Consider the following 24,286-nt stretch of genomic DNA (forward strand, 5'->3'; position numbering starts at 1 on the left):
TGAACGTCATTCTTTTCAGGACGAAGCGCGATTTCGAGCCATCCCGCCGGTTATTTCTGGCGATCCTTTCTCCGTGAACGCGGCACGGAAAGAGTTTCTGCTTTCTCGGAAACCGTCCGTCAAAGCCATATGTCACATTCTAAATGAGTCTTGTAATTCGTGCGGCAGTCGCGCGGGTGTCGCTTGACAAAATTAACGGCGTCTCCGCGATGTCTTGTTTCGGGATGACAAACGTCCATAGACGTGTAATTTTACTCTTCCTTTATTTTCGGACGTATTCATTTATGATTAGTCTTGAATCATTAAGATATATTCTCTAATTATAAACGAATAAGTTAAATGGAGTAGGTTGTAAAATTAGAATTTAAAGCAAACGTCACTGCAATTCGACGCAAATTAAACGTTTTCGTTAATTTCGCTATCCACGAATTTATCTCCGTCCGTAAATGATACGCGTTTCACAAAAGTATTATAATTCATGAATTCTAAATGTTACCGCCGGGCGTTATCGAGGCGCACCGACGGCGCTTTCAGATGAGTTATATTAAGCTTTCTCCTCTTCTCGGCCATAAACCGTTTTATCTGGAATTTACGTTGTTTATTCGCACTGCTCTACGCCGTTCGGCTTCGCGAATAATGACGCTTCGTGCAGCACGCTCCGTGAAAGAGCTGAAACGGCCTTGCGCCGTCGGAACATTAATTTGCAGCATATTTACACTGTCAGGATAAAGTCTGCGCGCGTAGCTGCGGTGATTCCCCAATAATACGAGTCCGATTAGGCACGCTACATTAGGCACTCCGTTTTCCACGCTTCATCAACGGCAAACGCGCCTGCTCGCAGAATCAGCAAGGGGGGGGGGGGATGCTCGGCAAGCTACGCGAATACGCGTGAAGAAAAGAAGGAAAATATATATTTATATAGTCGGCAGACAGATAATTGTGCGAGAACGACGAAGACTCGGATCGCGATTTTACGACGTAGCCGCGTCGCGACAATCATTATCGATAAATGTTTCTTCTCGAGAGACGGAGCGGAGAGCTCGAGGGGAATCGGTTGCGAATTAATTGCCGGCGCGTTTCGTTTCTTCGGTGTAAAAATTCCGCGGTTTTCACAGCGGGTCCGGCGACTCACGTCTTAACGAGGATTCTGCGTCACTGGACGACCGTGACGTCTCCGGACGGTCTCGTAACGCCGATCCTCTTACAAAGAAGATTTACGTAACGCGATATCCTGCGGCCGCGCGTCCGTCTGACAATCCGCCGTTTGCACCGAACGGCATAATTGCATCTTCGGCACGAACGACTTAAGTGCACTCGCGACGTTCCGCGGCACGAACGTTTGACGCCTGGCTCGACGGATGAATCATTATTCCGTGAGACACGAAGTGTACGCGGCAGGAAAGGGTGACACCGTTAGAACTCTCCGGTGTAATTTATTCATCCTCGACGTGCAATTGCTTTTCACATTGTTTTTAACAAATGACTTGCATCGAGTAACAGCGGAGGCAATCTCCCGTCCGTTGCGACAATCTGCTCCAATAATGAAGACAATGAGCGGCGAAAGGACATCGCTACAAGTTTTATAGGGCCCGAAAGGGGCAAGCGGGATTTTAATGAATTTCCACGCGAGACCACCGCCGCCCTTTGTGTTTGCGCCGAGATTTAGCCAAACGTTGAGGGCGGCGGGATACGAAATTGCTTTAGCACTGACGTTGCCGGCTGCAACGGGCCATAACAGGGTGCATTTTAGAGCGAGCACTTCTCTCATCGTAACAGGCGCGAGATAATGTCATTCATGAGCATTCATCGTACCCTCCGCCATGCACAATGAGCCATTATTACAGAGCAGCTTTGTTCGGTGCGAAAGTGAGTGTACTCTGCTCTCCAGGAAGTAACACTGAGTGTGTAGTGTGCATGTATAATTCGTTTTGACTCAGACACAGGAGTTATTGTACTTCTTCAAATGCAAATAAAAATAAACCGATGACAACAGCGAGATATCAAAATAAAAATTTTAATTGTAAGATTCGTATTTGTTGCCATAAATATGACTTTATATTTAAAAATCGGCTTATCTAGATTAGTTACGAACTATTCGCAAATCTTGCGATATCGATCTGAGGAAGCAATTAAAACCATCGGTTCGAGTCCTTTAAAAGAAAAGATTTTTTTTTTCTACGCTTTACGAATTCACGGAGGTCGTTGCAATTTTCTTTGATAATGATTGTCATTACTATATATGTATACATCCGGCTTGAGCATTTATCCCTTCCTTGAAACATCTTGCACAGAAAGGATTTTATGAAATATCAGTATTTCATATGTTATTCACGAACGAACGATGAAGGCGCAAACGAGGACAATTTTCGCCGTTTGCTTTGTGATCGCGACGTTTAAGCATTTCGGCACGAGTGTCGAGGTTTCGTCAAAGATCGACTTCGATTCTGACGAAAATGAAGAGACATTGAACAGTACAAGCTTCGATATAAACTTGAATAAATCCGCTAATCCATCGGAATCAGGTTTGCGTGCATCTAAACTGCCGACAATGCCTTTGCGTCGTGGAAGCGAGCTCATAAAATCAAGCGAGCCAAGAAAGAGAAGAATTCATCCTTCACACGTGAGTAATGCATGTACAATGCAAAAAAATAATTATAGAGTTTCGAAGTTGGAAAAAGTTTATATTTCATCTTGCAAATAAGATTCCTAATATTGTCATTAAATAATTATTTTGTAACGTACAGTTAATTAGAATAATTTCAAAAACAGGATGAATATATATGAATATATTATTATAAGAACATATTTATTCGAAATAAATAATGATTATTCAGCGAGATGTTATAGATTGTTGTTCGCTGTGAAAACATTTATAAGCGCACGGCGAAATTTATTGCACTGACATGAACTTATCAATCGATACCGGATTATATCAACTTGATGGATGAGCTCGTAAACAGACTCGTTATAAATTTATAGGAAACGTAGCATGTATCATGTTGTAAATTTTACTTGCTCAAATCTATTATCATTGTTCGAGGATTTTATTCAATGAGTACTCGCATATTTAATATTGCCGAAACATTGTCTGACGAGACGAAAAGTTAAACAAAATTGATGGATGTTTAATTAATGAATGTACCTATTGCTAAGATAATTGTGACACTCAATATTTTATATTATTATTTTAATATTTTATTAATGATCGTATTGAAACAATTTTCGTATCATTTCAATGACTTGCAGAGATTCAGTCATTATAAAAATTACTTTTTATATTAAATATTGCATTAGTATTGCATTAAAAATTAACAGTGATGCAATCTATTGATATTCTGTGGTTTTTTAATATAATAGAGATAATATAGCAAAATCCTTTACAGAATCATGATTTGGCTGGGCAGCCGAAAGTAATCAATAACATTCAAATCGTGGTAAATGCCAACGATAGCATACCAAGTGAAAATTCTTGCAAACATGGCGTGTGTAATGTGTCTGTTTCGTCGAAACCAGACGGGGAAGGAAATATCGTGACGGAGGTGCATCTCAGCATCATCACAAATACAAAACCGAATGTCAAGATCGATGACGTTCCAGTAATCGAAAGTTTTCGAGGCATCAATGAGAATCGCGTCGAGCAACCTATTTTTTATTCAATAAACACGCCGAGTGCGGTGTATGCACACCGTAGCAATATTCCACAGGTAACAAATTGGTTTGTCTTATTACGTAAAATATAATCTTATATAATATTCCACAAGAATTGATGTCACACAGTAATTAAAGCTTGTGTAACGCGTTAATATAGAAAGTGTTCTCTTATCATGACAGATTCAAACTAATTATCAGGGATATGGCGAGCCCTGGTATCAACATCAACGTACTTTTCAACGTCCGCATGGATATTGGAACTATCGTCATTTTGAAGACCGCGACAACGTGGGATATCGAGGACATAAAACATGGCCGCGAGATAAACCTGTAATAGATGATAAGATCGAACCGCCACTTAGCAAAACCAAACCGAGTGTTAACGTAAAGTCATGAAATGCGTTAATAAATTGCAAAACTTTGATAATTAAAATATTAATATATGAAATAAAATATTAGATTATATATTGTCACACGATAAAATAAATAAAATCATTATAAAAGCATCATGAATTTAATTTATGCATACATAGTAAGTATAACAATATCTCAAATATTAAGCTAAGTAAACATAATAATTAAATGCAGAATAATTGTCACATAATATTTGATCGCTCGATATTGCTGAAGAAAAACATATTGACGTAAGAAAGTTATTAAGATTCTTAAATATTTCACCTGTGAATTCTTGCTCGCGAGTCAAAATCGAGCTATCAATATAATTAACAATTGGAGAAAAATTTAGAAAAATTATTCAGATAAGAGGAAAGACAGTAATACCAAACTTTTTCTAGAAAGAATCTATTAGTTCTAAGAAACTTGAGTATTTATTGGTAATCTTGAGGAAACATTTGAGCCCTGAGTCTCGAAATTTTGCGACATCAGCAGCTCTGAATTGTAAAAATTCATCGTCATTACAATAATGTTATATAGCACATGGTAAATAATAGTAAAGTAGTATAGTAGTTAAAATTAACAACGCAGAATGTCATTAATCATGCACTGTGCGATAAGAAATCTTTCCATTGTCGTTCACACCGGTGATGGACGACTTCTGATTAATCTGCTTGCCATCCGGACCGGTTCTGCTGGAAGAACTGGAACTGGCAAATACGCCGAAACTGTTACCAGATGGCGGAGGAAGGTCCTCAGCGAATCTGGATTCTATTCCTGGTCCGGCCTACGAGAGATCGTCCATAATAATGACTTAAAATGCTAAGCAAAGTACTACTTATTTCTATTACTTTCTAGACGCCTCAATTATATATAAAATTTTAAAAGTGAATTAATTGTATATCATTTTTTATCAGAATTTTGTTTCTAACGCAAACAAATATGACTTACAGGATTGATTAAGCCCGATTGGAAACCACCACGTGGACCTAAGCCAATGCTGGCACTCGCAATTTGCGGTCCGTAGCTTCCGTCGCTGCCGTAACTTCCGCCACCTCCTTGGTAATTAGCGGCTTCATTAGCCAAACGATTGTGGAGCTCCATATTACTGTATAACAAAATTTATTCTTTTCACTATACTTAAAACATCTACTTTAGCTGTAAGCGTAATCACATTTAAGAGTAAATCTGTTGAAATATTGCATGCCATAAAAAAGATTGTTTATTATTCCACAGTAAATTTGTCACAATTACATCTTACAATTTGAACAAAAGAATCGATACGTTATTCACATTATTACCGACATATTGTTGAGTAAAATATTATGTGATATTTGAGAAATCGTTTGGTCATGAATTACCTATTAACACCTGTGTTGGGTGAGTTACCGTATGTTGGATATCTCATATTGTTCATATTTGGCGAGGCCGAATAAGAATAACTGTTAGGAATATTTGATGCAAATGGTCTTCCTTGATTCGAAGCCATAGATTTGCCGATTCTTGAACCAAAATTGCAAGAAGAAACCATCACCGAAAGCACACAAGATAATATAAACAGAGAAAGTTAAGAGAACACACAGTAAACATAAATTAAAGAAAGACAAGGAAACATATAGTAAAAATATTAATTGCAGTTAATTGATGATAATGATATTGTTGATTAAATAAAATGAGATCTGGTAGAAAGGAAATTCTATTATTAATTTAAAATTAATTCTCAATTAGTAGAAATGACCTAAGAAGAAGAAATGTTCAAAATTGTTAAAAGTTATATTATGTATTTGTTAGAATTATCTGATGTTAAGAATGCTAAGAAACATTTATGTAACGATAAATGCAAATGATTTCACGATTACAGCAAATTGACTGCAAATCAACTGTTCGCTGTAAAATGTAAGGATTAAAAGTTTGCAATTATCAGAGCTACTGAAAGACTTACGCCTGATGCTGTGCCTCAATTTGCGCCTGTATCTGTTTGAACATATCTAAGGGATCCTGAAAACCAGGAAATTGTCCTGGGTAATAAAATCCGGGTCCTGCGTTATACAATGGATCTGTGAGAAAAAAAACACGCAATAAGATTCAGATAATGATGCACTGCATAAGACATGCAACATACATGCAATTACAATTGATTATAAATCACGTGGAATACCTAAGTACGTATGTACAGCTAAATAAATAAACAAATAAATATTGTACATAAACAATAAATAAATAAACGCTCATACAAATAAATAAATGTATAAACGCACGCATGCACAATAAATAAATAAATAAATAAATATCAAAAATTGTTAGCGGCTTCGCAGAAAAAAACGATTCCGTTCGACAAAATATCATGCATCTCTAAAAGAACATCAGCACAAATTCGTCAAACGATTTTTGCGAGATGTGTAAATTCCGATCCATGATGAATTCTTCGCTTTTGATATCCAATTCGTCCCATTGTTTTGTCAACTTTTCACAAAAAGAAATTGCCAAACCACAGCATGCAACCCCGGAGGATTCATTCGTTATCCTCCAAAATCCTGCGTCCGCCTTCGTCCTTGTCGACTTTTTTGGTTCATGCTCGTACCTACTCCGCCGTAACCGTATCCATTCGGCTTGGGTGTGGTGGTATCCTGAAATCCTCCTCGACCACCCACAGACGGTGGTTTCGTTGTGGGTGTGGGGTATCCTGCCGTAGGATATCCCATTCCCGGATATCCCGTTCCCGGATACCCCGCTCCCGGATACCCCGCTCCCGGATACCCCGCTCCCGGATATCCCGCTCCCGGATATCCCGTTCCTGGAAAGCCTCCTGCAAAGCTTCCGGCGGATGCACCCGCGGACGCGAATCCTGGCCCGTTGTTTGTGCCAGTCCACGCATAGTTCGGATTGGAACCTGGTATAGAGTTGAATCCAGGATAACCGAAATAGGGATCGAAACCCGGACCAAATGCTCCGGGAAAGCCTGGGCCAAAGTATGGTCCAGGAGCTGGGTTTTTGTCGCCCTTAGACGGTGATTCAGGTTTCTTACTGGAGTCTTCGGGCTCGGATTCATCGAAATTCGAACGTGAATCAAGATTGTTCGTTGATTTCTTCGGCTTGGACGTGCTCTCTGGAGTTGTCGTGCTGGGAGTTGTAGGAGTCGTCTCGGAAGTGCTTGTCGGAGTTGTAGCCGAAGTGGTTGTTGGAGTGGTTGTTGGGGTGGTTGTTGGGGTGGTTGTTGGGGTGGTGGTGGGAGTGGTTGTTGGAGTGGTGGTGGGAGTGGTTGTTGGGGTGGTGGTGGGCGATGTCGCTTCTGTGGTAGTGGTGGTAGGTGTGGTGGTTGGAGTAGTCGGTTCAGTGGACGGGGTGGTTGTAGGCGACGTTGGAGGTGTAGTCGAGGATGGTGTGGTTGTAGGATCTGTTGTTGTAGGATTCGTCGTAGTAGCTTGACTGGTAGTAGGTTTGGTGGTAGTCTCACCATTCGAGTCGACTGCTCGCTTCGATCTGGATGATACGATAAAAGTGGGCGACGATCTGTCTTCTAGTCCTCCATCTTCAAGACGAGAAAAGAGAACAAAAGAGCGACTCTTTATCGATTCTTGCCATTAAGATTATCTGTGTGGTTGATAATGATTTTCGGCTATTAGTTGGAACAACGTTGTTAATTTCGGAAAGCCTTCGGGGCAGTTATTATTTATCTAATTGGAAGCGTTTCTAATCGGAATGATTCCTTTTTCCTCATATTTTCCTAGATATTTTATCACGTAATTTAGGAAAAAGGAAATCATCCCGATTAGAAACGTTTCCGATTAGATACATGATAACTGCTCTGGTTACCTCTTGGAATTCCATCACCAAAAACACGCAAAAACGTGCCAGAAATGTTACTAACAACAATAACAATTACAATGTAACGCAAAAATCATGTGTTTACATATATAATTAATAAATATTAAATAATATTATTTAACATATATAACAAATAATATTGCGCTTTATGATGACACATTGATAAAAAATACTGAAAATAATTGATGTATGAAATTAACATATACAGTAATATAAAATCTTAATTTACTCGCAGCTCAGAAACTAATCTTAAACCAGCTCTAGTTATAAGAAATCTGCTAATCAACATAACTTGCTAATTAACATAAAATTTGCAAACGCATTAATTGCTTACTCGCTTCCCGCTTCATCATTGTGCAGCTAGATATTAATTAATAATAATTTAATTACGCGTTACGTGACAGTATATCATCAATCAAGTGAAATTTTGTAGTCACGTTAATTTGATAGATCACGTAATTACATTTCATTTCCGATAACGTATGTTTACATTCGAAATCACGTATGGAAGATAAATTCGTTCTGAATCACGTACGAAAGCTAAATAGTACTTTTTGTTAATCGCATTTTAAATACAGTTGTATCCGAAACTTACCTTTCTTTCAATTTTGCTTTATCATTAAAAATAAATGCATGCATTATATTAAATTCAATACATAAGTCAAATAAATTATGTAAATATTATATTTCTATTTCATATGAAAAAAAATAAAAAGAAAGTATTATCCCGTAAGTCAAGGTGAAGAACGGATTGAGGTCACGGTCTACAGGCATCAAATTATCTCTTCTCATTTGGCCATCGGCTGTGTATAGTTATGTGTACATATGAGCGAGCGTGTTTCATCACGAAAAGCAATATGGCTGCATATACGCGAACATCAATCTTGTTATCACGATTAATATCGCTTTTAACAATTGAAATGATTTAATGGCGCGCAACACTAATAACAACGATGCGATAATCTTCCGCGTTTCTACGTACTTTATTTTTATTGCACTATCAGTGCGATCAGTCGATGTTATATTGCGAATGGAGGGACATAGAAATTTTCAATTTACACTTTATAATTTTAATCTCTTCTTGGAAATTTTTTTCTAATTTTTATCAAATATTTACAAAAAAATTATGACACATTTTTAATGGAAGTCAAAAAATAAGATAATCACAATTTCAATTCTTTTCTTTTTAAATAATAAAGATATTAATATTTATTAATAATTAATTTTAGAAAGACAAAAATAGTAAAAAATAAATGCGTAATTGTCTTGCGTTACGTATAATTAATGCACTTATACAATCTATTATCTAAATCTATTATCATAATTTATCGTGAACTACTGAAGGTTGTTAAATGACTTGACGATGAGTCACTACACTGCAATGAGTTTACATAAACAGTGAAAATTTGCGTTAAACAAATACGTATAATCATATTGTAGTAAAAATTAACATTATAAGTGATTATCGCGTTGCTCATTTAAAAAAAAATTTTCCTACGCAATCACACAGTTCTTGAATGTTTACGCAAAGGAAAAAAATGCAACGTCAGCAATCTGATTGTAGATCTTTTCTTTCGTATTCATTAAAAATCATGAAATTGTTGATATATGCAACACGTTATCGAATTCGTCGTGGAATTTTGCGGCGTTCGCTAATCTCGTAATTATTCAGAAATTCCCGAGCATCGTCAATTCTCTATTTCCACTTTTAGCGACGCTATCATTATATAACATAACATTGAATTTAATTTTTTATTAATCTTAATGTATGCAGCCACATATAATTTTGTTTCGAATAATTTTACTTTGTTAACAATCAGCTCGAATTCATTTACATGTTACGCCATATCCGGCACGCATACGCATAACACAAAACACTAAAAAGAATCTTGTGATAAAAATTATAGAAGGTGGAAGAAAAACGAATGAGACATTGAATTTATAACTTTAAACAATAGTCACACATTATTTAGTATATGGCTTATCTTTGTTTTATAAATGTTAGTGCACAGTTGGATTGTAAGGCTAACATTTATTATAATTAAAAAATACATGTATATATATTGACATAGAAATATGTTTATTTAATCTGTTTTAAATTATGATAAGTAATTTATATCAGCTATATAATTATGTTAATAAACGAATAGAAAATCATTAATCTTGATGAATGAATGAAAGTGGGTTTTTTTCGAGCACTACTCACTTCCGTAAGGATAGCCGAAGATGCCTGATCGGGCTTCTGTAAACGATCCTAGGACACCGACGAAAACAAACAGCGCAAAGATTCTAGCAAACATCTTTCTGAATATAATTGTCGATTAGTCAGGAAAGAAATTCAACGCGAAAAAATCGGCAGATAAAAATGTGTTATTACTTGTTATTTATCACCACTGTGCGAGAAAAGTACGAATGATCCTGATCTTGTCGCAGTACGCGAGAGAATGACTGACTCAGCTGGTGCCGCGATCATCTTATATACTATTCGCTCGTATCGACATTTCATTACCTCCTGGCACTCTTCCTCGCGATAGTGTGTTCGTAAAAACTCGGAAAGAAATTCCACGTCATATTAAATGATAACCATCGCATGTGCAATTCTGTACAGGATTTCCAAAACTTTAGACGTTTAAATAATTTTAATTTTGTTTAAATGTATGCAGAAATTTATGTTAAAAAAATTTTTAATGCTTATATTTCTAATGCAATAAAACATTTATTATATATATCATATTTTCGTTTCTTATTATTGTTCTGATAAAAATTCAATTTTATAAAAATACATATATAAAATATTTTCTCGATTTGAAAATTATATTAAAATCGTGTGCAAATTTGTAAACGGTCGTAAAAAAACATGTTTCTAGTTTTTAAATTAGTTCGACACGTTTTTTATTTTATAGGTATGTGTAAATTTTTAATATAATTATAAATTATATAATTTTAGTACAATTTGATATATTTAACTACCAGAATTAATTAATAATATTCACGTCTTTTTTCTATACAGTTCCGCATCGGAACGTTTTAATCCGCTTTGTTTACCATGAACTCTGTCTGTGCTTAAATGGAATGAAATCGTTTAGACCTTGACAATGATTTCGCTCACTTATACAACTCAGTTTCTTACATTTTTTGTTTGTTTGGGGAAATTACATGATTTCAGTTCTATAATTTGTGCTAAACGATAACCTTACGCGATAACAAGTGCGTAAGTAGGAAATAATCGCGAAAGCATGTTCTTTTGATCATCGATGCATAATTGCATTTCAATATCAAAATGATAAAATAATAATGGCAGCCCATAAAAAATTTTTTTTTTGTGTCATATAAAAAACCAGAATGATAATTAATACTTTACTCATCTACATTTATGAGAATCAATTATCATCTTTATTTGCGGAAAGGCAACCAATAAAAAAAGCAAGTAACTATTTTGTAATGTACAATCATAGATTTATTTAATCAATATATAAAGTGCTTGAAAATGAATGTTTCTTTTTATTTATAAATTATAGAATTATTTTTTTGTTTTTAATTAAAATATATTAAGGCTAAAATAATGAAATAAATTCAAAGGAATAAATAAGAAGCTAAACAGCCGTTGCTAGATGGTCGTGCTAGTGTATTCAAAGACAAATAATAGAAACAACGTTTCGACCTGTTATCAGGCCTTTCTCAAGTTCATAAAGAAATATTACATAAATTAAAACGCTTTTTTGGACAAATTCAATGAATTATTATAAAACATCGCTGGTGTATGTTGTTGTTAGTAAGTAGTTGTGTGTTTAAACAATCACTTGATATATTATAAATGAACGAAGTCGCAGATATCAGTAAATAAAATTTTTTTCTAATTTATTTTTCTATTACCTTTCTAAATCTATAAAATTTATTCGGACAAATTAATGAATAATATATATTGTCACGTAGCCTTAATTTTCAGTTACTTGTATCTCAAATGCAATTTGATATTATGATATTATGTAAAATATGTTTCTTTCAATCATTCTTTAATATTTCCAATTAGAAAACACCATTAAGGAAATACAATAAATATCAAGATCTAGGCAATAATCATATTACTATATAAAAAAACATTAATATTTCTTTGATACAGGAATATTTCTCCGTGACCCATCACATTTTATATAATCTGATTACAAGTAATTAATTTCAGCCTTATCTCAGCTGCGAAACTTAACATTGAACGGCTGTTAATTATCATTTGGTCGATATTTCATTCAGTATTGTCATTAATAGTGACAACTTGCGTATAATTGTTTATTAATAATAATGGCCTATCGCGGGAAACGGTCGCAACCGGTTTCCACATCCTGTTAGATTGATGATCAATCCGGGATAATCGCGGTTATGCCGACGTTCTCTGGCCCCTTAAAGCCGCACACAAAGTTCAAACGCGTATTTTCCAATCAATCGATCAGGGTAATGCTACGGACGATTGATTATCGGGTAGCAACTATCAAATTAGTACCTTCTCTTGGTTGTATTCACGGAACTTCTGTACACAGCCATGTCATTTAAACGAATTATGGTCAGCACGAGTAAAATGTCTTAACGCGCCGGTGAACCGCCTCTCTTGTTTCACAGTATTATTATTCGTTTAGTCATGGCGCGACGTGACTCAGGCACGCGTGTTTTCTTAATAAACGATAAAAATATTCCATTCGGGTGAAAGATACTGCGATGGATTTATTAGGGAATCGGTGGTAACGTCAGCTTATTGTCTCGAGCGACAAGTCGACATTTGTCACGTTGCGGAAATTTCTCTTTGTTCATTCAATTGCAATAATATGTGTAACCGTTCAGAGAAATTTTTCCGAACGATGTAGATTTATTTCTGCAGACGACGAATGCACATAATTTTTCCTATTCACTTTGAGAAATAAAATCGCAGAAATGATATTCTTATGGGTTTCGATCTATCAATTTTTAATGATCACTACTTTATTTTAAAACGAGCAATATCTTCAATAATATTGTCACTTTTAATTCGACATTGTTAAATTGCTCATAGACTTTACGTTTGACTTGACTGTTAACAACTTTCCGTGCAGCACTAAATATCAAAATTTTTAGAAATTGTTCTCAGTGTTAATTGTTCGCAACTTTGTTGGCTATAAATCTTTTTCTTTCTTCAAGTGATCGACTGACGCAGCTATCCGGGAAATACCCATCTTGAAACTTAATTATTTTCTGCGCAATAATCTGACAGCCGCCTCTTTGCTTCTTCCTGATCGCTTCATTGTTCTCAAAAGAGAAGTGCGATATATCGTTTTCGAGATCCGCCATAACCGAGTGCGCGAATATTTTATGAATGGTTTGAAATTTATGCAAAATAAAATTTACATACATGGTTATAAATAGTTTGCGCAAAAAAAATTTCTTATAGAATTACAAAATTTATTAATTATGTTACTAATTCAATTTATTTAATATATTCAGCTGTTAAGATGACAATTAACGTTTAAATAACTGATTTGTTTTGTAATAGATGTACGCCTCTTTCTCCCGGATATTCCTAATTACAAATAAAGAACAGACAAGCGCCGTGCAATAAACGAGGATTGTTTGAATGCATCGCGAATATCCACAGCAACGAGTGTCCACAAAAATTGCGAGTTTCCTTATGTAAAACGTTTCGTAACTAATTTATTGTACGCTCTTCAGTATTATACTTATAATTTACAAGTAACACGGTTACTCAGAGCTCAGCACATTTATCTTGCCTGCGTTTGCAAAAATCTTTCACGAGTTTAAAAAAAGTCTAAAGTCCTAGAATAACATTTAATTTTTTCCAAAAATGATAAAAATATCGAACCTTTTTTATCTTATGTTTATCATATGGTTGAAATGATAGATATGTAATCAGGAATACAGTCCGATACAGTTAGAGCACTTCAGAAGATAAACCTATCAGTCTAATGGTTTCTTCGTTTAGAATTCGTATATAAGTTGGGACATTCAATTGAAGAAGTTCATTTTAAGTAAGGATTTTGGTACCGAAGTGTCTACTTATTTGCAAAGTTGAATAAACGTCATTTAAAACGCGCAGTGCATTCAAGAAATCATGAAGTGTTTTGTGTTGCTGATAACAATTGCCATTTGGCAATACGTTCAAGTAACAAGTAAAGTTAACATATATCAAAAATTATGTTTTTTTAACTATTATTATTATTGGTCGACTTTTTAAACAATATTAGAAATAAAACGAATTGGCTAAATCAATAATTATATCACTTGTCGCGTCGATATGCTAAAGCAATTTATAGTTTGTATTAGTATTTATACATTATTTGGAAAAATAAAAATTTACACAGTTATTAATTAATGCAAAAGAAATTACGTTAAAGGAGACTTCAAGCGGTCTTCATACGGAAGAGCAGAAATATTATTATGTCAAATAACGTGTTTGTTTAATGAATAAATATTATGCATCATGCAGATAATAAGTGCAACTGTGTAGAACGCATATGTATTTTTGATAAACCTCAGATGAACAGACTGTGATCAATAGATAAATGATCAATTGCGCATTTAATTAGTTTCAAGAATTTAATTAGTTTCCTTGATTTATACAACCGTGCTGATAAATTAGAATTGTAATGTCTTCATAACTAACGTTTCTCAAGAGATATTATTAAACGCGATATTATTAATATAAGCAAAAATTTTAATTATTTATGTTTGTCAGTTTGACGTGTCTTTTTTGTATTAAAAGTATGAATAATATTTCTACTACATAAAATAAGCATACGTAAAATTTATAAATTAAAATTTTGAAGATTTAGAAAAAAATGCAAAATTTTAATATATCTACAATTGACAAGTGATATTTATGTGTTTTCAATTTTACTATAAGTTTTAAGTACTGAGTACTAATTAATAAAATTAGTACAAATAATTAGTTGAGCTCTTCTGGATTAGCTCTTTCCTTAAATGCTTTTTTATTTTAATATCTCGTTTCTATAAAACTATCATATTTAATTCACTTATGAGCATCTGCTCTTATATTGTTCAAACAAAATCCCTAATTTAATAATTTAGTGCTATTATTATGCATCTTTATAAAATACTAACAACTGTCTGTATAATATTTCAGAGGTTACATTTTATTTCATTAATTTTGCATTATTTTTTAATTAAAAATACAATAAAAATTTTTTATTAATTATTCATTTAAAAATAAATTTCATTTAATTTAAATATATTAACGCAGGTCATCCGTTGATGGTGGTTAATCTGAATCCAAGCGAAGAAATAAAACCACGTTTACAGGATCTTACAAGTAGGTTCTTAAAGTGCATAAACATTGCCAATAAAATATATACATATTTATTTAATAGGAATAAATACATAATTTAGCATTTATTTTACTACAGCCTTGAAGAAAGCAATAGAGATGAAGGAACAAGAAAATGCAACAAAAGATAAAAGTAACGATGAAAAAGAGAAAACTATGAGGCAAGAAGAGAAAATAGATATCCATGAATCCGATGATTCAGACTATATTTATATAAACGACAAAATTTTTTTGACATCAAATGAGAATATTCAAGAAAATCCAGATGACTCCGAAAATGAAATTAAACATGACAAAAAAAGAGAAATAAGGAAGAGTATAAAGATAAAGAGTATAAAGATAAAACTATAAAAACTACGGACAAATAATAGATCACATATGGTCTTATGTATGTTTTAAAAGATGCACAAGATAAGATTTTTTGGTCTGCTTTTTAATCTCTAGCGATTATTAATTATCTCCACGATTGTTTATACACGTTAAAAATTTTATTGTACACTTGATGTGTTTTGAAGAAAGAAATAAATTTCTTTTAGCAACGGCTCTTTCTGCCTTTTTCATTTAAAATAAATTTTTATTCCAATAGTAAGCCAGAACTAACTAGTTTTCTTATTCAACATCTGTAATAGCATATATATAAATGCATTAATAAAATAATAAAAATGCGAATGCTATTGTGCCAACGCCTACTAACAATAAGGAAACAATTTCTAAAAATCCGAAGAACAAAGTGAAAAAATCGATTAATAATGAAAAAAACTATAAAATATAATAAAGAATATAATAAAGAATATAATAAAGGATCTCGTCAAATATGTAATAAGAAGTGTCCGTTTCTACCGTCTATTTGGCTACAAAACATTTCGTAAATTTGAACTACAGCTTATTTCAAACAAGATCTACATTTTAGACAGTTAATTCTAAATAATTGTTTCAAAAATAACAATTAAAAAGCTTATTTTATTTGTTACTTATAGAAATACGTTATGTAAATTCGTTTGACTAAATTTGCGAATTGTTTAGCTATTGAAGCTATTTTTAATTTTTGCTTTTCCTGCGTATATACAGGTCCGATAATTGCTGAATCACCTGTCGGGTGCAGGTAGAGTGTATGTTGCCGTTGTCATTTAAACAATTCCTCATTAATTATTGCGAAAATCGCAAAACGATAGAGGACTTTTCTACTCAGTTTAACCCGCTTTACCTACACTCGAGAGGTGATTCAGCAATTACCGGACACCCTGTATTTACAAATCGTTTCGTTATAGTTATTACACATAGTTTGATAATATTTACCAAACACTTCGATAATTATTAAAAAATAATCTGTTTATACTTATCAAATTCTTGGATAATATTTATCATTACTTGTTAATAATCATCAAACTTTGCCAATATTAACCGAGTCGTATTAAATTTTGTTACAATTATTTGTTAACATTAACCAAATTATTTTGTCATTATTATTAATATATTTAGTTGAAACTATGTCACCAAAGTTCTTAGTAATTTTTACCAAGTTTGGATTATTATAACCAATCCTTTTTTCAGTGCACTGAAAAAAAGGATTGGTTATCATAATTGTAGCAAAACTTGATACGACTTGGTTAATATTGGTAAAGTTTGATGATTATTAACAAGTAATGATAAATATTATCAAAGAATTTGATAAGTATAAGCAAATTATTTTTTAATAATTACCCACACGGAACATAATATCCAATGGACGTCCATATAATCTCCATAACTCCATACTACATCTATCTCTACAATGGATATTAGATAGGTTTCTATTAGAAATTCATATTATTTCTATGATAAATGACGATATAAATCCATCATAAATGTCTATTAGACATCTGTTATCAATGTTTGATAGAAGTATCAGTATCCATAGTAACAAATATCGTTAGTGCATCGTCGATGTCAAACGTTTCGGCTGATCATTCAGCCATCTTCAGTGCTAACGTTACAAATCTGTTTAGTAGAAAGATTGTGGTTTCAATTTGTCATTAATAAAATTATTTGGAAATAAAGTCACAAATGTGATTGCGAGATAGTCTTGTTTATGTAGGTGTTAACAGAATGTCACCACCCATACAGCACAAAACATCCTCAGGATATCCTCAGGACATCGAGGATATTTCGGTGTCCCAAGGATGTTCTGAGGATATCGAGATCTCCCCAAGATGTCCTAAGGATATGTAGGATATTTTGTGCTGTATAGGCATGTTCTCGACTGTCTCACAGTTCTCGACTATCTCACAGTCGTGACATTCTGTTAACACCTACATAAACAAGACTATCTCGCAATCATATTTGTGACTTTACTTCCAAATAATTTTATTAATGACGAATTGAAACTACAATCCATCAAAGCTTTATGAAATATCTATGGAACATCTATGATTGCTCCATATGATATCTATGAATATATTTAATGGATGTCGAATGGAGGTATGTAATGCGGAACTGTGGATGTCTAGTAGACATCTATAGGAGATTACATAGACATCTAATAGAGGTTTCGAATCTCCATGATGGACATCTAGTGGATATCCATTAGAGGTTTTTGTTCCGTGTGGGTATCGAAGTGTTTGGTAAATATTACCAAACTATGTGTGATAATTATAACGAAAAGATTTGTAAATATCCAGATAGCAATGCCTGATGATCAGATCTAATCACGTCATGATCTTCAGTTATTTACCCCAAAATTATGTATATCTTGTAATCATATTATGATGATACATATCATGAGCACAAGTTATCATGTGCACATGAGGAAAAATGTGAGCTCACATATTGATGTTAAATTGTCAACTCATGAAAATCACAAACTGATTGCAATAATTAATTATTATATGTTATAAATTTTGTACGTTCAATATTTTTGTCATTATTATAGAACTCAAGCGCATGATCTCCGTGACCTATTTTGTATGATAAAATGTGTTTTATGTTTGTTAATAGTTACTAAATCATTTGATAATAATTACCATTGTTTAATACTTACTAAATTATTTAGCAATAGTTACTAAGTCATGTAGTAATAGTTACTAAATTATTTAGTAATATTTACTAAATTATTTAGTAATACTTACTAAATTATTTAGTAATAATTATTAATTGATTTTGTAATAAATGTCAAATAATTTGGTAATTATTACTAAACTATAGCCAACAAATACTTATTTAATCATTTAGTTATAATTACTAAATGATTTTGTGTTAAATGTCAAATAATTTGGTAATTATTACTCAACTATAACCGAAAAATTGGTTAATACTTACTAAATCATTTAGTTATAGTTACTAAATAATCTTATGATAAATGTCAAATAATTTGGTAATTATTATTCAACTGTAACCACGGTGTAAGAATATAAGATGATTTCACGACCATTGTATTCTATCAAAAAATTTGTGATCAAGATGTCATAGTTAAGGCATGTCACACAAGATGTCACGTTGCTGCAAAATCTCAAGTAAAAAAGAATAGAAGATATGGATAGATGTGGACAGAAAAGGATAGATGATGAATCTCTAAAGCACATTTATATATAATTATAGTCCTAAATAATACAAATTTTTTAAAATAAAACTTTTAACATTGTGTATAAAAATATATATTACTGACAAAATATTTTTTTATTTTTTTATAACAAATTATTCTTACAATTAGTTAAATTTGCAGAAAAAATAATTAATAATGTATTCCAATCTTTAAAGAAAATTAAGTTTCTTTAAGAAAATAAATATTTATAATTAAGTTCCGCAGGACAATAAAATTTTAATAAAATTTATATATATATATATTTAAAGTCCCTCAACACGTAGCCACCTAGCGGTTCAATGTGGAACAATGACAGGAAAATCACAAAAATTTGTTGCCGTAAAATCACCTTATATTTTTACACCGTGACTGTAACCAAAAAATTGGTTAATACTTACTAAATCATTTAGTAATAGTTTTTACATGATTTTATGATAAATGTCAAATAATTTGGTAATTATTACTGAACTATTACTAAAAAATTGGTTAATACTTACTAAATCATTTAGTTATAGTTATTACATGATTTTATGATAAATGTCAAATAATTTGATAATTATTACTGAACAATTCGTTTATATTTACAAATTGTTTTGTTATAATTATCACACATAGTTTGGTAATATTTACCAATGTATAATACATGGCTCGCGATTGCATATTGGTAATTCCAAATAATTATTACACAGAGTTGTCTTCATAGCCTTAACCTAATCATTTTCGGGATTTCAGAAGGCCATCTGTTTAGTAATCATAGCATAAACAAATAAGAATGTTATCGCTTCAAATTCAACTCGTTCATTAAACTTAATTAAATATCTTTAAGACTATTATAATCTATTTAAATATAAAATAAGGTAAAGAATCTAAAGAATTATTTACTGGTCATTGATACCTCTTGGTCATTGAAGATTGCGTTTCTCTTTCACGATTCGCGTCATCGCGAATCGCGCAGCGATTCACCTGAGAAGAGTTACATGGACGTGTTCTGCATTTTAAGAAGGACACTAAGGTCACGCGTAGTTATTGAAAAGGGCAGAGCGTTCGCATCATCAAGTCAGAGTGTCTTCAGACATGGCGAAGAGCGTCAACCGTATTCTTCTCTTCACATTCGCGCTGTCGTTTGCACGGAAAGGTGAGAAAATATTTCTAAAAATTAAGAATACAAGTGTCACGCGCATACCAATATCGATGACGGCAAAAAGACAATTTATGTGACGAGTGTTATAATATCTTGCAAATGTGAGTAGCTAAACTTTTTTTTCGAACTTGTGGAGCGTGCTACGACGAGTATAGTGTAACGATAATGATAAAATTTTTTTATATATGCATTACGAATATGTGAACAATAAATCTGGAAAGATTTAGTATTTCTTAACTTCTAATACAACATCTTAATAATTGCGAGATTTAACAAATTATCATTGACACTCTATAAATATATATATTAACATCGATAAATCAACACATTTTAATTTATTAACATAAGTTTATCGCGGACGTAAAACACAAACTTAATGCAAATTTATCAAAAATTATTTACTGCAGATTTTATCACAGAGATTAAAAATTTATTACAGAGTTTTTTCGTTATTCCTTTTTTAAAAAATTATGACAAATTTCTAAAACTTTTAGTGGTTTATTTCAATAATAGAATTTAAAAAATTATAGGTTGCTAGTGCAATACACGCGAAAAAAAGGAATAAATTGCTTTAAAAATGTGATTTATCCAATGTTACATAACTTCATCGCTTCTAAGTTAGCAAAAAAATTCATATATTAATGCATACGGCAGTTGCAACTGCAATTTTTGTGCCACAGTTGCATTTCTTGATCTGTAGAAAAAGCGCAATAACAAAGGAACAATATGAAACGACTGGAAATACTGTAATAAGTAGAATAGTGCAGAATCAGCAAAAAAAAAATCAGTCAATAACATTTATCTGATTCAAAATTTACGAAGCAAATGTAAAAGCTAACATAATTTCTTCATTTGACATCAAAATTTGTTTAATCTTTGTTACATCAAAGAACGTGTTGGTATCACAAGATACTTTTATCATCTAATCGTCTTAAAAAATTGTCTTTTTTATTTTATTGAGTAAATGAATACGATAAAAGTTCCAAAATACTTTATAGACCTATAGAAATCTATCTGGAAATGTGAATCTATTACATTCACGCAGTATTTCGATGTTTACAAAGATAATGTGCATCTTCAACCTAAAATCATTTCAACCGTAGTACACAAATCTATTGAGACACGGGAATACGTTCACCTCTGCATTTCTAACCACTTGAACAAACACTTTTCATTGAGCAGGCGAACAGGCAGACTTTACACAGGAACATGAACGACGATGGAACACGCCACCAGAACTAACACCGGAGTCGGTTGTCAAGATATCGAATGATGAGAAATTTCAGACGCGTCTTCTTTCCCTCAGCCCTGTCACGGCTACTTTTAGCTTGAACGCAGGCGACAACAATGCACATTCTGTTAGCCTAGGTGCGAGCCTCGACGGCGTTAGTCTTTCGGAAAGTAACAATTACAATCATCCCACGGGACATGGAATTGATGGGTGTGTTTGGAAAACAATATATTTGATTAATGAGAAAAATTCATCTTTCTGCGAAAGTCTATTTTAAATAAAATTGTTGATTTTTGCTCTGCGAGCTCAGAGTCTTTTAAATCAGGCAAAAAAAGTGTTTCCAGATGAAAAGAGTATATTAGCTGCACAATGGCGACTAACTTGAATAACAAAAATTAACTTAAAATCTTAGAATTCTGTCTTTAACTTTACTTGGTAAAAACAGCAAATATTTTGCATCAACCTAATTTCAAACTTATTTATAATTTATACTCGGGAAAAATTTAATTACTAGTAGATATATTAAATCATACAAAATCATTAAACGTTAGATGTTTCTAGCCAATTGTTAGCAATAATTTTCCAGTTATATTTTTTAACAATATCGTATCTATATTTCTTTAAAAAAAAAAACGTATATAGAAAGCAATTATTATTTTTCAGATCATCCGTTTCTGTAAGCAAGTCGACGACTCTTTCCGCAGGACTATCGGGAATTTCTACAGCGGGCGCGGAAGCATATAATAAAGGTAACAATGCCAAAACCGAAAGCCATTCACTGAGCTTCGGCCAAGCAAGCGCAACTTCTTTCGGAGCGATTGAAAATGGACAAGCAATTACCGGTGCTTCGTCTTCCGTTGGCGCCTCGCAATCCTCTGCTATAGCCAATGATAACAGAGGACAATCCTTCTCACAAGCTAGTGCTATCAGCACACAGTATCAAAATCGACCGACATGGAGTAATGTTGGTCCAAGCAACGAATACAATGGCAAGTACAGTTATAAATTTAATTTTTTATTACTCAATTTTCTTCATACAAATAATTCATAAATGGAAAGCTTGAGAAAGAAAATAATATGTTAAATTATATAACTTAAACTTATAACATAAATTTATTTTTGTGTCTTTTTTAAAAAAAATATGACGATATTTATTATTAAACTACCAATTAATCTTTTATACAGTTATTTCATCTAAGCTGTAATAATTTTATTCTATTCAAATTGAAATTGATAAATTACTAGTAATAAAAATAAAAATTATAATTTTAGATCGACGTTTCGGTCGACCTACATTGACTATTTCGAAACCGTATGATGGAAGACGACCAACATTGAACATTGGTATAGCTGATATACACAGACGAGAACAAAGGCCGACAATTCATATCTACAAATGGCGACCAAATCACAGAGTACTTCCCCGACCAAATCTATCGATTGAACATCGACAACACAATTCTTGGAACAGTCAAACTCACGGATCGATTGGTCCTCAATTCGAAATAAGTTCAAACTCTGGTCCTTATGCGTTTTCGGCTGGTGATTCAATTTCTCAAGCACAATCATTCAGCTCTGTGTCAGGTAAAATGTACACAATTAAGAAACGATTACGATAAAAGTGTTAAAGAAAAAATGCGACTTTTGATTGTGCTTTTAAAAATACTTTTCGAAAAGAAGATTCCAACGACATATCGATTTTAGGACACCGAAATGGAAATGCTCAGGTCAATGCTCAGGCTGTTGGAAACGGACATGCTCACGGAATTGCGTCATCCGAAGGAGGATCCTTCGCTAGATTTCCCGAGAATAGTCAGACTATACCGTTGCATTATGTCAGAAGCAAAAGTTCTAAACAATACGATAGTGATGTATTCTCTGATCTCGCGCAAACTGTTGGCGAATTGTTAGATATTGCATAATGCACAAATATAAAAAAAAATGTGTGTAAAATTTAGTTTGTATACTGTAATATTGCATTTTCGTAAGAAAAGCAATAAAATATATCCAGCGGTAGAAGCGGCAATGACAGCACCAAATGAGCTACAATAGCAATTACTGCGCGCCGCTCATCATATAATATATTGTTTCTTCTCTTTTATTTTAAAATCCTACGTGCTTCATTGTTTTTCCAGGAAACTGATTCGCAAGAAGATAAGTTGCAATGAGATATGAATCTCGTTCGATGCGAAGTCAAAAGAGTTAAAAAAGGATACTTATTAGAGTTTTAGATAGCATAAGAAAGTTAATAAAACGTCGATCCTACATTTTGTAATAATACAAAGTACATTGAAAAATATTATCCCTGGATAAAACCTGAAGATTGAGAAATATCTGTGATAAATATTTTATAATAACATTAATTTGTTATATAAATAGCTGTTATCTTTTAGTAAATTAAAACTTTTGTTTTATTTTACTAAAAAGATAACAGCTATTTATATAACAAATTAATATTATTTTAAAATATTTATCACAGATATGGAATCAATAAAGATTCCAATTATTTATTTAAATAAATGATTCTTGATATCGAGTTTACTGTTACGAATAATTAATATGACAATTGTCATAAATTTTCATTTATATACTTATCACGTTATTTGACTTTATTTTTGCATAAAGTAGGTAAAAGCTAGCATTCCAAAGGTTTGTCAAGGTCAAGATTTCTTTACTTATTAATAAAAAAAGATCTCGAGACCGTCTTGTCAGTCAGGTACCTCTCTTGTAAAATTCTTTTTTACTTTGTTTGCGTTTTTAATGCGTTTTTATTTGTACATACATGTATGTGCGTGACCATAGTGTGTAAACTCAAATTCGTGGGTTTGCTAAGCCCAAATGACTTTGCAGTTCAGTCATCTCTGCGGACGGATCAAGATCAAGATTTGGTCTTGAACTCGTCGCGACATCTTTGGAACTACCGGCAAAACTAATTCACCGAATATGCGAATCTATTTTATCAGCGATAAAATGCTATTTGTTCAACAATATCAACGGATAATATGTAAATAAATAATGATAATAATACCCCCACCATGCCTACCCCATCCGTTAATATAATAACTAATATAGTATCATAAAATTTAAAGAGTAAAACCATCTCTTTTTAAGCTAACTTCAATTTTGTGAATACTTTCAATCTTGAAATTTATGCAAAATTAAATT

General features: G+C 32.7%; 4 protein-coding genes across 6 annotated transcripts; 3 read left to right on the plus strand and 1 right to left on the minus strand.

Moving 5' to 3' along the window:
• The first annotated feature begins 932 nt into the window (after positions 1–932).
• LOC105677341 (uncharacterized) lies at positions 933–4,157 on the plus strand. Its single transcript, XM_012375904.2, has 3 exons — positions 933–2,620; positions 3,384–3,704; positions 3,832–4,157. Exons 1-3 carry the CDS (start codon positions 2,342–2,344, stop codon positions 4,045–4,047), a joined length of 816 nt encoding a protein of 271 aa, XP_012231327.2. The 5' UTR covers positions 933–2,341; the 3' UTR covers positions 4,048–4,157.
• Positions 4,158–4,455: 298 nt separating this feature from the next.
• Positions 4,456–10,350, minus strand: LOC105677303 (uncharacterized). 3 transcript variants are annotated; one of them, XM_067349124.1, is made up of 7 exons: positions 10,247–10,350; positions 10,076–10,173; positions 6,626–7,573; positions 5,987–6,101; positions 5,406–5,546; positions 4,996–5,152; positions 4,456–4,831 (listed from the first exon to the last, which is right to left on the minus strand). In XM_067349124.1, the coding sequence occupies exons 2-7, from the start codon at positions 10,167–10,169 to the stop codon at positions 4,643–4,645; spliced, it is 1,644 nt and encodes a 547-aa protein (XP_067205225.1). In that variant the 5' UTR covers positions 10,170–10,173; positions 10,247–10,350; the 3' UTR covers positions 4,456–4,642. The 3 variants fall into 3 exon arrangements, with proteins under 3 accessions (XP_067205225.1, XP_067205224.1, XP_067205226.1); XM_067349123.1 differs by having other exon boundaries at positions 10,076–10,332; XM_067349125.1 differs by lacking the exon at positions 5,406–5,546 and having other exon boundaries at positions 10,076–10,332.
• A 3,533-nt stretch (positions 10,351–13,883) lies between these two features.
• LOC105677317 (uncharacterized) lies at positions 13,884–15,736 on the plus strand. The gene is made up of 3 exons (XM_012375861.2): positions 13,884–14,018; positions 15,110–15,178; positions 15,273–15,736. The coding sequence occupies exons 1-3, from the start codon at positions 13,961–13,963 to the stop codon at positions 15,542–15,544; spliced, it is 399 nt and encodes a 132-aa protein (XP_012231284.2). The 5' UTR covers positions 13,884–13,960; the 3' UTR covers positions 15,545–15,736.
• Positions 15,737–19,641: 3,905 nt separating this feature from the next.
• Positions 19,642–23,203, plus strand: LOC105677311 (uncharacterized). The gene is made up of 5 exons (XM_012375846.2): positions 19,642–19,884; positions 21,073–21,331; positions 21,785–22,110; positions 22,394–22,705; positions 22,826–23,203. Exons 1-5 carry the CDS (start codon positions 19,824–19,826, stop codon positions 23,041–23,043), a joined length of 1,176 nt encoding a protein of 391 aa, XP_012231269.1. The 5' UTR covers positions 19,642–19,823; the 3' UTR covers positions 23,044–23,203.
• The last annotated feature ends 1,083 nt before the right edge of the window (positions 23,204–24,286 follow it).

The sequence above is a fragment of the Linepithema humile genome, chromosome 2 (genome assembly GCF_040581485.1).
Source record: "Linepithema humile isolate Giens D197 chromosome 2, Lhum_UNIL_v1.0, whole genome shotgun sequence".
NCBI lineage: Eukaryota > Metazoa > Arthropoda > Insecta > Hymenoptera > Formicidae > Linepithema > Linepithema humile.